Source organism: Castor canadensis, chromosome 1 (genome assembly GCF_047511655.1).
Source record: "Castor canadensis chromosome 1, mCasCan1.hap1v2, whole genome shotgun sequence".
NCBI classification, from domain to species: Eukaryota; Metazoa; Chordata; class Mammalia; order Rodentia; family Castoridae; genus Castor; species Castor canadensis.
Genome location: NC_133386.1, coordinates 53,725,380 through 53,739,816, shown reverse-complemented (window position 1 = coordinate 53,739,816; position 14,437 = coordinate 53,725,380). Strand labels below are relative to the sequence as shown.

The following is a 14,437-nucleotide window of genomic DNA, read 5'->3' as shown; positions in this document are numbered from 1 at the left end:
AGGCCTGGGGGAATTGGAGTAGTTACTCCTGTTTTCATTCTACTACTCTATTAACTGATGTTCAATGGTAAGAGATCAGAAATACTTGTTCTCTTTCCTTGGATTGAGTAAAGTCAACAGAGATGTAACCATGCAAATAAACAGGAAATCGGTCTTTTATCATTATCACATCCAAACAGATTCTCCTGTTTCCTAAATTTTCCAGTTAATTAGGCCCTAAGTATTCTTAATCAACTTTTTAACAACAGTTGATTTTATTGATAGCAGGAAAGACACAGGTCATGAGTGTGTAAGTTGGTACATGTACACAAACTAAACATACTCAGCAATCAGCATTCAAAAGGTAAAGGGGACACTACCAGGACCACTAGAGAGACCATTTGTGGGGCAGGACCCTCCTCGCACCCTCCCTGCAGCCACTGCCTCCCTAAGGCAACACTGCACTGACTTCTGGCAGCATAGATTACTTTGAGCTTGTTTTCAATATTTTACATGAACACAGCTCCAAGGATTTGACAAGAGAAACAAAACTTAATGTGTTTTAAAAATAAAGGGACTTAGGGACTCATGTATGCCTTGGGGATAGGGGAAAACCAAAGTAATCAAAAAGAGTGAGAATGTCAAAGTGGAGTTTTTTCCCTTTCACTGTTTTAGAAATGCAGCAAGTCCCTTGCTGCAAGTGACAGGGGACTCCAGAGACCTGTGAAAATGAGTGACAAAATGCACATAGACCTACCACGTATCAAAAGGTAGTGGCTTGGGAGAATTTTTAATATTTGCTTTCTGACTTCTAAGAGGGCTTGTACTGTGTGCATGCGTGCGTGCGTGTGTGTATGTGTGTGTGTGGTGTTCTGTGGCTTTACCAATTATGAACAACTTTTTTTTTTTTTTTTTTGCAGTACTAGGGTTTGTACTCAGGGCTTCATGCTTGCTAGGCAGGCACTCTACCACTTGAGCCATGCCTCTAGCCCATGAGCAACTTTCTGATGTGGGATGTCACTGATCCCTTTCCAGACTTCATGAAGGGTGGGAGAGACACATCCATCTGGAGATCTGAAGAATCAAGAGCAGAGATTGGTTAAGGGCCAGGGGCTGGGATGAGGGCCAGGGGCTGGGATGAGGGAAGGGCCAGCGGATCCCTTAAATGACCTATGAATTGTGTCTTCCCTGACTGGTTTCTTCTAGTAAAATAGTCTGTGTGTCTTCAGTGGGATCCAGAGTTTCACCAGCCAAATCAAATCTTCAAATCTGGCCTCCCCACTGTCCTTGATTACACTTAAGTCACTGGTTAGTGTGAGACAAAACCTGAGAGAGGAAAGGTTTGCATGCGAAGATTTAAACATTCTGTGGTTTCCAAAATTAAATTTGAGTTTCATAAGAAAAATCTTTTCTTATAAAGTTTTAGCCAGATGTGGCAGTGCACTCCTGTAATCCCAACTGGAGGTGGAGACAGGAAGATCTCAAGTTTGAGACAAAGTCAGCAAGACCCTATCTCAGAAACAAAATACAAAATGAAAGGACTGAGGGTGAGGCTCAAGGAGTAGAGTGCTTGCCTAGCATACACAGCATCTTGGGTTCAATCCCCAGGAAACAGCCCCTGCCCTGCCCACACTCCCCCCACCCAAAGAAATCACAGATTTATTTAGTAACTTTCTCTTGAAGGTTTAAAAATGCTTTACACATATTATTTTATAGTCTAAGTAGTCCAGTGAAATACATGATCAGATGGAATACATAATTTATTAAAGGTTAGTCATAAAATGGAACTCATTTTTCATAAAACAGTTACTTATTTTGAAGTACTAATTTTGCCTTTTCTCAGGAGCAGTGATAGCACTTTGTCTTGTCCATCAGAGAGAATTTGGCTACTCTCTCTTGGGGGAAAAATTAGCCTCTCAGACCGTACTTTCCCTCTTAATAAGCTCTTTTATTTAGTATCTCAAACATTTATAGCAGCTCAGGCTTGTATAAACTTGGCCATTTACTTTATCTGCACTGTCATTATTTGGCAGGCTTCTAAAACTCAGTTTCAGGGTACCTGCTGCGTTAGTCAGCTATCAGTCACTGTGACAAATTACCTGAGTAAAACAACTTGAGGGAGGAAAGGATATATTTTGGCTCAAGATCTCAGAAGTTTCCTTCCATGGTCCCTTGGCTGTGATGCTCCTAGCCCATGGAGAGGCAGAACATCATGGTGAGGAATGTGGGATGGAGCAGAGCTGCTCCACTCATGGCAGACAGGAGGCAGAGGGAGAACGCCTGCGCCAGCCAGCTTCCTCCTTTTTCTCTCCATCAGGACACCCAACCTGTGGAGTGGTGCCACCCACATTCAGAGCAGGTCTTCCTCAAGTGAATCCTCTCTGGAAAGCCCTCACAGACACCCAGAGGTGGGCTTTACTAATCTAGGTGATTCTCAATCCAATAATTGGCCATCGAGATTAACCATCCCAGATGCAGCGTACAGACATTTTGTATGTGGATAGGTGTGTGTGGCCATACTGGGCTTTGAACTCAGGGCCTCGTACTTGCTAAGCAGGTGCTGTACCACTTGAGCCACTCCTCCAGTCCTTTACTGCTTTAATTAATTTTCAGATCAGGTCTCCTGCCTCAGACTGAGATCCTTCTGCCTATGCTTCCCACAGAGCTGGGGTCACATGCACATACTGCACACCCAGTTTGTTGGTTGAGATAGTGTTTGGAGTCTCACTAACTTTTTGGCCAGGCTGGCCTTGAACTGCAGTCCTACCAATTTCTGCCTCCAATGTAGCTGGAATTATAGGCATAAGTCACAGTGCCCGGCCTAGGACAGACATTTTGAGGTAAGAAAACCTAATATTGACCTTCAGTATTGAAGTCATCCCTATTTTGTCTTTGGTAATTATATATAAATATAATACATATACATACATAATGTTCACATGTAAAGCACTTGTTTTCCTGTATTATACTTTTTGCTTTTTTGAAACTAGTAGTTTCATGGCCTAAGTACCATTTTTATGATTATTTTGCAACAGACTAGGGAGACTAAAAAGTAGTTCCTGTGTACTAAACAAATATGACATTATTTATGCAGACAAATGAGTGTGACCTCCTCAGAACACAGAGTCTTTTGTTCCAGTAAGGCTGTGTCAGAGGCCAGGGCCTTGACTTTTGGGAAGAGCTGAACTGGGAAACAAATTTGATAAATAGGGAGCGAGCAGTGTGCAGCGGAGGGAGCTAGCGTTCACTGGGCTTCCACACAGGATTATGGATATGTCAGTGTCCCTGTAAGAAGGGACTGCTAGGGCTAGAGGCATGGCTCAAGTGGCAGAGTGCCCACTAGCAAGTGTGAGGCCCTGAGTTCAAGCTGTAGTACTGCAAAAAGAAAAAAATTAAAAAGTAAAATAAATTAAAAAAAAAAAAAGAAGGGACTATTGGGATTGGGCATGGTGGTGCATGCCTGTAATCCCAGCTCTTTGGGAAATGGAGGCAGGAAGATTGTGAGTTTGGGACCAGCCCAGGCAAAGTGATCTTGAAAACAAAAATATAAACAGAAGGGCTGGAGGATGGCAGTTCAAGTAGTAGAGTGCCTGCCTAGCAAGTGTGAGGCCCTGGGTTCAATCCCCAGTACTGCAAAGGAAAAAAAAAAGGAACTGTTGTTTTCACATTGCAGCTGGGCAAGGGCAAGGAGTAAATGGCCTGCCTTGCCACACACTAGTGAGCAGACTCCACTCAGTCTGTTTGGTCTCTAAGTGATTTATTCTTTCTTCCACATTATGCTGATTGTTTTATTTATTCTTAACTGTGCCTCTAAAATGTAGCTCTGAAGTTATACAATTAATTTTTTGGTTTGGTTTATAAACCGATTCTGAATGCAAATGAGTAAGAGGAAATTAAAATATTTTGAAGAATGCAATCATTATCAAAATAAACAAAATCTTGGCAGACGAACTCTAGTATAGATGTCTGTATTCTAAGGATTTGAGGGGGGATTACTTGGAATAGATGACCTCCCCCATTTTCCCCAATTATCTGATGTGTGTTTCACATTGCATCATTTAAAGGTTTGTTGATAGACTTGCTGAACAGAGAGAGACTCATTTCATTTATTATGGAAGTGACTTTAGGAACTGTAGGCTAATTTTAGAGCTTAGAGCATTAAAAGCACTTGCTGCCACATGGCTGTTCTTTTTGTTGACAAATAATTATGCTAAAGTTGGAGAGGATGGCCAGGTAGGATTAGAACTGGGAGCTTACAAGCAGTAGAGCCCTTGCTTTGCAAATGCAAAGCCTGAGTTCAAAACCCCAGTTCCACCAATTAAAAAACAAACAAACAAAACAACAAAAAAAAACCAACTGGGAGCTTAGTCTCCTGTAAGGTTTTAGCATGGGCAGAGGCCACAGCCATCTGGAGGTTAGGCCACAGGAAGCTCTGGGTGTGACAGAACTTGGTGCAGGCATTTTGAAAAAGTCGTTAAGGGACTGGAATTTTGCCAGTAATGTCCTTTTCCTGAAGGGCATCTGCATGAGATTCTTGAGATGTAAAAAATAAAATATTTTTATATTATAAGACAGCTTCTTGCTTTTGTAAGCTAAATGATTTTAAAGTTTTGATACCATTTAAAATTACCTTTGTGAAGCCAGGCATAGTAGCAACACCTGCAATCCCAGCACTCGGGACACTGAGGCAGGAGAGTGGAAGCCCAAGTCCAGATGGGGCTATACAGCAAGACCCCGTCTCAAACAAGAACAAAAGCTTCAGTAGACATGCAGAGTAGCATTTAGAGTTCACAGAAGTCTTGGTAAATGCAGGGGTCCAATAAATGTTTTCTGTACTAAATTAAATGCCTAACTTTGCAAAACATATTGAATAAACTTTACTTACTTTTCTAGTCACTTATACAGTTAATACCATTTGCCAGCATGGGTAATTTGTTTTTTTAATAGGCTAAGCAGTGCAGCAGAGCAGTCTATACAATATAATGGACAAAAGCAATTGAAAATGATGTGTACATATACACGTCACTCATTTCTCATATTATGGAAGAGACTTTAGGAACTTGAGCCGAATTATATCTGTTAAGTAAGATGGGCCAGTGAGATGGTAGAACCAGAGGTCTCTTCTGGAAGGGATGGGGCCAGCTCCATGGTAATGAGCCTTATTCAAGACATAGAAATTCACACCAATCATTTAAAAAAATCTCTTTCCAGAAACCGAAAGTTCCAGCGTCTCCCGCCATAGAGGAGGACCCCTGCCTTCTCTTTCCTAGGCCCCCAGTGGACCCTGCGAAGATCCGAAGGATAAGCTGTGCCAGGGCGCGTTTGTTCAGAGCGGCCTCCCAGGGGGCTCTTCTGCCGGACAGACCCCTTCCTCCCACTGAGTGTAAGGCCACATAAGGTCCTTTAAACCCTGGGGACAGGCATGCTGCTTGAATTTGCTCACAAAAGCTATTTTTATGTGATTTTTTCCTGACCCCAGATGGTTTTTATATTAAACTAAGAGTTAGCTAATATTATGCAAAACTGGCTAAGAAACATTACTTACATATTTTCCCAGGTGTTTATGAAGAATATCTAAATATCACAGTTAAAGAAAACAAAACAAAACCTGTTCTGTAGGAAAAGAAAGTTAGGATGTTTCCAAATGGTTGATTCACATATATCAGAAAGGAATAATTTTTAAATTAGAATTCAAAAAGGTATGAATTTTACTAGAATTTATGAAAATTATAAAATTCTTCTAACATATACTAACTTGACTTTACTACCGTTCTGATCCCTTGTGAATACGTAAGCAGAACTTGAATGGGAATTTCCTCCTGCCACATATGCTGGCAGGTGCCGGGACCTGGGAACAGAGAGGCTAACACCTCACTTTCTAAAGAGTACCACTCACAGATGGAATCACCATCCAGGCACACAAAGGGTTTTCCGAAGTTTGCTGAAAGATCTATTAGTGGAATGACAAGCAATTTGGTGGGTCACACTAGCATTTTCTTTTTAAAGAAGTAGAAGTAATGAGGGTATACCATAAGTACTGCTTCAAGAGCCTTTGCTTCAGCTGACACTGTGTTCAGGGTCATATTACAAATGCATTTCTAACTGTGCTTGGTTAAAAAAGTTGGCAAGCTGCTTTACCAGGACCTGACAGATGGGGACTCCCTCAGCAGGCGCTGATGAAGAGGGGTAGGTGTTCACTCGCACAGAGACAGAGACAGTTAAACCTGGACCCCAGTAGGTCCAGGGCTCCACCTGAGCGCCATACTTGTTTGACATGCAAGCATTTTATTTTAGTTAGTTGCCAACATTTAAAAAGTGGCAGAACCTCATAGAAGAACCCAGATTTATGACTTCTGAAAACCCAGAAGAAAACCCATTCTGTTGGGAAACAAGTATAGCCTGGGATACATCCCCACAACCCACCTTATTCATTTGCCTGTCTGATCCCTGATAGAGAGAAAAAGGAGAACAAGGAGAAAGCCAAAGAGGAAGTGTGAGCTGTGCACGTCATATCCTCAGGCAGCTAGCTTTACCTTGCTATCCCAATCTGTGTGTTTTAACACAGTCGCTAAGTCTGATCTCTATTGAGCCCCTACTAAGTGACAGACACCACTGTAGGCCAACAGAGTCCAGCCATCAGAGAAACAGCAAACTAGGGATGGAAGAGACAATGACATAACAAATAAGTGTGACAACTGGAATGGTGACACTCTGAAGAAGATTAAGGAGGCAATAGGGTAGAAAGTGACTGGGTCAGAGGAAATTTGCTTTGACTCAGGGAGCTTAAGGTGCCTCTGAGTCGCAGTGTGAATAATGAGAAGGAGACAGTCATGGACACATCTGTGGTGAAAGTGCCCACGCTGAAAAACGAAACACAATGGCCAGTGACAGGGAGGACCCTACCTGACAGCCAGCATGGCTGACGGTGTTCATAAGGGAAAGTGGAGGGAGCTGAGGCCAGGGGGTGATGCGGGGCCTCGGAACCAAGGCAATCGAGTGAATTTGATTCTACCTGCAGTGAAACACCAGTGCAGGGCATAAGCAAGGCTGAGAAGACATGACTTCTGGTTTTAGTTCAACAGCACTTCTCAAATAGTCCTACACATAAGAATCACCTGAGGAACTTTCCAAACATTCCACCACCAGGGACTGTCAGACCAGTGAGCTCACTCAACTGTCAGCAGCTCCCAGTTGAAACCCCACTGCTTACTGACCTATTCCCGTTGATGTGAAAGTGACTTCAGGGATGAATGTCTGCCCACCACCCCATCCTCAGGTCTCACTCTCCATGGTTTAGTTCCCCCCTGGGCAGCCTGGCCCTTTTGCCAGCACAGACACTTGTATCTGCCTTCACCAGGCCAGGGCCTCCTGTGTGCTGAGGCCAGTGCTCTGTGCTCTAAGGCCTGTCTGTGCAGTTCTTCATCCACTCTGGGCAGTGAACTCACATCTTTAAGTCCTGTGGCTGCACTCAGGAAATAATGGCAGTAAAAAGTTACTGTCATTTTTAAAAGCCACATCAATTTAAAATAACTAGGAGTGCTCCTGCCCTGGAATCCCTGTCATTTGTGTAGGAGCTGTGGGTTTTATTTCCCAGACTCCATTGTCTAGAAAAGGGGCCGTGCCTGGAGACAGAGGGCACGCCTTGCTCTTGGTATGAAGTCATTTGTAGCTGACACCACCCACAGGCAGGGCTCAGGCATGGGGGCAGGTTGAAATTCCTGGTTTAAGAAAATGAAAGGGGACGAGATGGGTGCCAGTCTTCTCCACAGGGTGGGTAGTTGTATGCTCTGTGTTCAGAACTGGTTTTAGGCTCCACTTATTCAAGCCAGGCAGAGACCTCAGGGTGGACTGAAACCACCTTCTCACCAGTCCCTGCCAGGTTTTCCATCACCAAAGCCTCCAAGGCTTCCTAAAGATCACCTGAGTCTACATTCTCCTTTCCCACCACTATCCCATCTCCTGTGTCACTTCTTGCCTCTTCCCTGTCTTGCTCCTCTCAAACCTGCCCTAGGTCCCTTGGGGTGCAGCCAGAGGGCACCAGGGGGTCCCATATAGTAACCCTCAGCCTTTGGAGCTGCCAGTAGAGCCTGGGGGAAACTGAGCTCCCAACAGGATGTGGCTGAGAGCAGCAGCCTTCCTCTTTCATCCCTGTAGACCTTGAAAAGTAATCTAACCTGTGTGTCCCATAGCACCTAAGAGGTCAGGAAGGAAATAGATCAGATAGGGGTGATCCCTTTGCTGTGCACCCTTAAAGCCCTCCAGGAATGTTTACAAACTGAGTTCCAGGGAATTCCAGTGAACACAGCTGGTAGAAAGTGAGCAACTTTTCCTTGGGAAAGGGTTCTGCATTCAAATCAGTCCGGGAAGCGCTGCCCACCCTTGCCCTCTGGAGCAGTCACAGTGCTCAGGAGCATGTCAAAGGAAAGCCATCCAGGAAAGAAATCTGTATGATTTTAATCCAAACCATGTTTCCCAAACCTGCCTGACTCTGGAGACTGTCTTTTGAGAATACAGTTTGAGAAACACTAGGTTGCTATAGACGACAGCAAATATTTTCTATAGAGGGCTAGATAGTAAATCTATCCCGTGGTCCATTCAGACTCCATCCAACCTATTCAACTCTTCCATTACAGTGTAAAAGCAACCATTGCTGATTTATGGCCACTGAAATGTGAACTTCATATAATTTTTACTTATCATAAAATGTTGTTCTTCATTTGATTATTTTTTTTCCTTCCCCAGCCACTCAAAAACATAAAAACTCTTCTTAGTTTGCATGTTATAGAAGAACAAGAGGGAGGCCAGATTTGCTGGGGCTGTCATTTTTTGACCTTTGGAAGAGGGAATGAGGTCCCAACTCCTTTGTATGCACAATTCTGTTGTGACCTGGCTTCAGCGCCAGGCCCTTCTCTCTCCTCTTCTTCCCCTGCCCCCTTCCACTGGGTGCACCAGCAGTAAGTAACCCCTCTCAGTTCCCAGTCCTATCCTGATGTTCCGAGCCTCAGGCAGGACCCACAGTATAATTTGCTGGGCTCAGTGCAAAAGGAGAGTGTGGGGCTCTTTGTTTAAACAGTAAGAATTTCAAGATGGCAACAGCAGAGCCTTAAACCAAGTGTGGGACCTGCCAAGTGTACAGGTTATACATACACGAAGCTGACTTTGACTCTGGACTTTGCTCCTTTTTCTTCCGTTTACCTCCTGTTCACCCTTCCAGATGCTTCTCAGGCTATATCTCCTCTATGAATCTTTCTCTGATCAATTCCCAGCCCCTCAAGTCTCCACTCTCTGCCTCCTTGTTACTTGGCTGGGGCCACATTCTATTGCATTTATTACTTTACACATCTAACTCTGTCTCCCCTACTAGACTGAGCAACTTCAGAAGGAAATGTGGTTTTCTCTATTTGCAGCCCAAGAGACTAAAACAGGTTGTGGTATGAAGTAGGTATGAAGTAAATGTCTGTGAGATGGAGCTGTTCCTGTGTGGTAATGCTCAGGTAGCTGTCTCCCTTCAAAGTGCACCCAAGATTCATGACAGAATTAGTACAGCATGCTGCACGTAAGTGCCAGGGAGACACAGAGCATCACTTCATCAGGAGTCCCAGTGAATCCCAAGACAGCTCTCCATTGTAGGAATGACTGACATGCTCAACTCCCATCTATTGAGAGAATGAAGGGGTGCAGGTCCTCTGCCTGTGAATATAGTGTTTCCCCTTCTAGAAGATCTACAATGGCTGGGACTTCTTGTTCTCCACAGGATTATTCATATATGAAACAACACCTGGCACATAGAAGTGCTTAATAAATATGGAGCAAATGAATTCAAGAAGTACTAAAATAGAGTGATAGGCTAAAATGCTTTGTAATCTAAAACAGAATATATGCTTTGTAATTTACTAGTAAATTTGTTTAAGGTAGTGTGGTCATAGGGCCAGAAGTCAGGGTTCCAATAATAGCAATAACTCCTAAGTTTTAAGTGTGCTAGCACCATGCAAGTCACTGCACTACTCTACATTCTTTAATTCTGACCACATCCCCAAGAGGAGAGGGATCACAGAAGAAGGTTTGAGAAAAGTTAAGCAGCCTGTGCACATCACAGAGCTGATGCTCAGGTATCTGCACTTGAACCCAAGTCTGATGGAATCGAAAGCCTATGCTCTTCCCCCTTGTCATCCTGGCTCTCCGAGTACCCTTAGGTCACTTCACCTTTTATGTTCTTAACTTTCTCATCTTAAAAATGAGGGTTAGAGCAGCCAATCTCTAAGGCTCATTTCAGGTTTAAAGTTCAGTGTTGTGAAAGCAGGGAACTTGGTTACAGTGGTAAAATAGGTGGTTTGTTATTGTTAGCTTTTATTGGTTTGTTGGTTTCTAAATAAGTGCAGAAAAGGAAACCTTGAGTCATTTTGGAAAAACTTGCAAAACAACATTTCTATATGAAGCTCATTTTACCCCAGCCCATCCCACCCTGCCATACTACAGATTTACTCTCTCTTCGCCTTTGACACAAATTTTATCACAGACTAGAGTCCAGTAGCAGAACAGACAATGAACTATCTCTAATGTCAAACTACTGATTAAAAAAAGTTATGTTTTAAGTCTAATTATCTGCATTCAGAAACCCAACAGACACTTCATTTCAGAGGCAGGATGTCTTCTGGAAGTCTATTTTAGTCCTCTTTAGAACGCCTTATAAATGTGTTATTGGTGCTCCTGGGTCTGCATGACCAGTGCCCTGCCCCTCTGATTGTCTTCTTTCTCTTCTCTCCTGACACTCCACTCCTATAATTTCTCAATCAGCCCAGGCCTGCTGCTGTCTTAGGGCCTCCACATCAGCTGGTCTCCCTGCTCCAAATATCATCCCTCCTCCTCTGATGGCAGTGACAGCTTGCCCTTCCTGCTCTGCCAGGCACCCCCAAGGCCCCCAGGTCCCTCCAGACCCCCACCCCAGGCTCCCCCATGCCCTCCCAGTCCCCTTTACCCCTGTCCACTTTTCTACTTTTGCTTCTTTTGTGCCCCATTTATATTAGAACAGATCATAAGGCTTTTTTATGGTGGTGTATTGCCTATTGTCTTTTTATACCTATTAGGATATAAGCCCCATGAGGCAAGGAGTCTCTGTTTTGTCACTGATGTACCCCAAGTGCCTAGGACAGTACTTGACATTGGGGACATACTCAATAAATTATTTTTAGATGAAACAATACTAACATTAGATGAGAAGAGTTACGGTTATGGGAATATTTAAGTGGACTAAGTAGTCCATCAACCTAAATTCTAGTGTTTTCCTTTAATTAGAAACTAAGCCAACAGTTGTGATCCTATTCATTTTTACCTGCAGAAGTAAGGAATTTAGCCTAAAATAATGGTGGGGTCTTGTATCTGTTCAGAGAGTTTGGCCATAAAACTCCAGACTTGATTTTAAGCAATGAATAACTTTAAAATGATATAACTTGTTAGATTAAAAAAAATGAAAGTTAGTGATTCTTGAAATAAGAAATACTTTGAGAAAACATTTTCTTGTTATTACAGCAAAGAAGACGGCAGAATCCAAAGAACTGGTTACGATGGGGGACTCTGTGGTGAAAAGAAATGGGATTTATTTAACAGAATCAAATGCCATGGGTCACTTAAAGAGTCACCCACTGCAGCTAACTTATGATGGAGGCTTCAGAGAAATCAAAGAGCAAGAAGTGTTTAAAGAGTTCACATCCTTACCATCTCATCTCAGGAGTGGAGGGTCAGTATTCTTTGTATTGAATTTTCTGGTCTAGGTACCTATATCAATCACCAGTTTGTTCTCCCTCTAATGTAGATGATTGACTTGGTTTTGCCCTTTTATATTAGTAAATTTTAAGTTAATGCATGACTAGGGGAGATTTTTTTTTTCTCACCACTGAATGGAGTTGGTTTTAGATCATTCCTTATTTACTCTTCAAGAGTTTGGCCAAAATGCTGCTTTTTAGGGCTGACAGAGTAAGGCTTGGTTGGACTATTTCAGTTAGCCCTTGAGTGATGATTGCTTGTTTGGGATTATATTGTTTGGGATTCTTGTCTGGCCTGAAATCTCCCTGGTTAGTGCACCATTGTAATGTCTGCAGAAGTAGACACATTTTATTCTTCAGTGGACCTGTGGATTTCAGTCATCTGTACTATTTTTTTCCTCATGCGTGAATGATTAGAAATTACTTTATTTCATACCATGTTCTGCACAGGGCTTCATTTTTGAACTAGATAAGGCACTTTTTGTACCATATTAAGGATTTATGGGGATACCAACATTCTCTGTGTGGACCATGTGTGTTCTTATTACTGGAGGCTGGACTGGGGGATAGAGCAGGAAGAACAGGCTGTTTCCCTGTCCCAGTCGGCAGTGATGCTAAGACGGGCAGAAGGTATTGGACTGTGCAGGGTCACTCAGTTAAAGATATTTTTCTTCTAGGACTTTCCATTGGGTCATCATGGACAAGTGCCCAGTTTGAATTTGCTTAACAAGATTAAATTCCACAGGCCATTTTAAGACCAAGTACTTGTTGCTCTTACTGTAGACTTTGAGTCTGACTTTGGCTCATCCAATTGTACAACTGAAAACTTTCCCCGAAGTGGCTGCTTGGCAGCCTGCTAGTTTAGCTGAACTGACCTTGTCTGCTGACACAGCCTAAAGAGTGTCACACATGGAATTTGTATTAGGCAACCTAGTAGTCCTCATGATGTCGCCTTGCATTCAGAACATTTTTTTTAATTAAAGGAAAAAATGAAATGTCTCCTTAAGTGGAAGAGAACAACTTCAAATTGGGACGCTGAGAGTTGAGCACAAAACATCAAACTGGCCATTGCAGACAAATCTTTTCCAGTTGATGAGTAAGAATAAACTGTGAACCTCAGCGCTGAAAACATAAAAGGCAGCAGGAGAGCCTGTGTTCCTTTTAGTCCCAAAGTAGAAAGGAAACATTTATCTCGCTGCATCCATCCTTACAGTAATGAAAGTTGACTAGAAAAGCCAGACAAGAGCGATTTAATTTGTTTATTTATTCTTGCAAACCTTCAGATGTTGCAGAACAATCCAACACGCCAGAGTTCCTTATGTCTTCCTCCTTCTGAGATGGCAAGGGCATTTTTAGTTACATGCTTTATGCCACCAATAGCAAAGGACAAATCCATTGGGGACTGGAAACACTTCTTCCTGACTACCCAAAATTAGGAGGTGTTGGCAGCAGCGCTAATTGTTCTCTTTTTGTTCGTGAGGAGAGTTTTTCATTGTATAATTGTTGTGTGTGAGTTGAGTTTACAATGCACCTAGGCGAGTTAAACTTTCAGTAACATTTCTGCTCCATGAATCTTTACCTCCTTTCATCATTGGGTGGAATTTAGTTGAAGTGGTACCAAAAACAAAGCTTATACAGTAGGATTAAAACAAACTAGAAGATGGAAACTCTCAGCAATTCTCTCATCAATTACATTTGTGAATCAGTAAGGGACACTTGATAATTGTTTCTTGTAAACACTTAAGTGAATAATTCCAAGAAATGATCTTCGCTGTGAATGGAGTGTTCCCAGTTTTGATGCACGAGCCCTCCCCTCAATTAGCATTTTTTTATCTTAAGGCCATAAAGTGGGGAAAATGAAGGCTCTTGACAGCGAGCTGGTCTGGCAGGAGAAGGCAGGTAAGGGGCTGAAGATGACAGTGGGTTGAGAAGGAGGGTGAGCACATAGATGATGGAAAGGGGACAGAGCAAGTGAGGATACACTCGTGCCCATGTGGGCCTTTATGGGCTTGTCTGTGTGTTGAGTGCTTCTTTGGCTTGGGAGAGGAAAGAGCAGCTTACTTCAGTGAGCCTGCATTGACTGTACACTCTTAATTTAAAATATGGATAATTCAGACATGGCACAGCCCAGAGTTTAACTTTATGCTCCTTATGAGTGGAAAAAGATGTTCTAATCAGGGTATCATTGCATATAAGATATTGGAGATGATGGAACTTTCCAAAACAGAAGGCCCTCTCTAGCACTTACGGGGGCCATCATCTGAGTGCCAGTGACGACAATCTCCCGTGTGTCCATTTATATGCATTTAAGGCTTGGAAGGCTGGTCCATTATCTCTTGCTTGCTCTGTATTACAACATGGATTGAAAAGAATAAAGCTGCCATTAAGAAAAAGTCCATGGGCACCTCTCCATCCATTCAATGGTCCTTTATATATCTGCTTAAATACCTCTGAAGGCTTTTTGTGCGAGTGCTGCTCTAATTGTCCTGGTTTATTTGTCTTTTCTTTTTTGGTGCTGGTATCGAACCCAGGGCCTTGCACATGCTAGTCAAATGCTCTGCCACTGAGCTACATCCCAGCCCTAATTATCCTGGTTTAGAATTGTGATTTGGAGGGGAGAACCCAAGGGCAGTTGATTATTTTGGCAAATCCAGAACTCTCTGAAGATTCTGGAGAATCTCTCTGCATTGTCTCTCAGC

The 14,437-nt window shown here is 42.9% G+C and overlaps 1 protein-coding gene across 3 annotated transcripts in view; it reads left to right on the top strand.

The window, feature by feature from the left end:
• Armc2 (armadillo repeat containing 2) overlaps nt 1-14,437 on the top strand; it is a 117,699-nt gene that overhangs the window by 13,874 nt on the left and 89,388 nt on the right. Inside the window, exons 1-3 of one of the 3 annotated variants that reach the window (XM_074077098.1) lie at nt 908-1,077; nt 5,191-5,362; nt 11,506-11,713. In XM_074077098.1, the coding sequence (XP_073933199.1) occupies nt 11,541-11,713 (173 nt within the window). In that variant the 5' untranslated portion in view covers nt 908-1,077; nt 5,191-5,362; nt 11,506-11,540. Of the gene's footprint in view, nt 1-907; nt 1,078-5,190; nt 5,363-11,505; nt 11,714-14,437 lie in introns of those variants that run through there. The other 2 variants (XM_074077091.1, XM_074077103.1) reach the window with 2 other exon arrangements.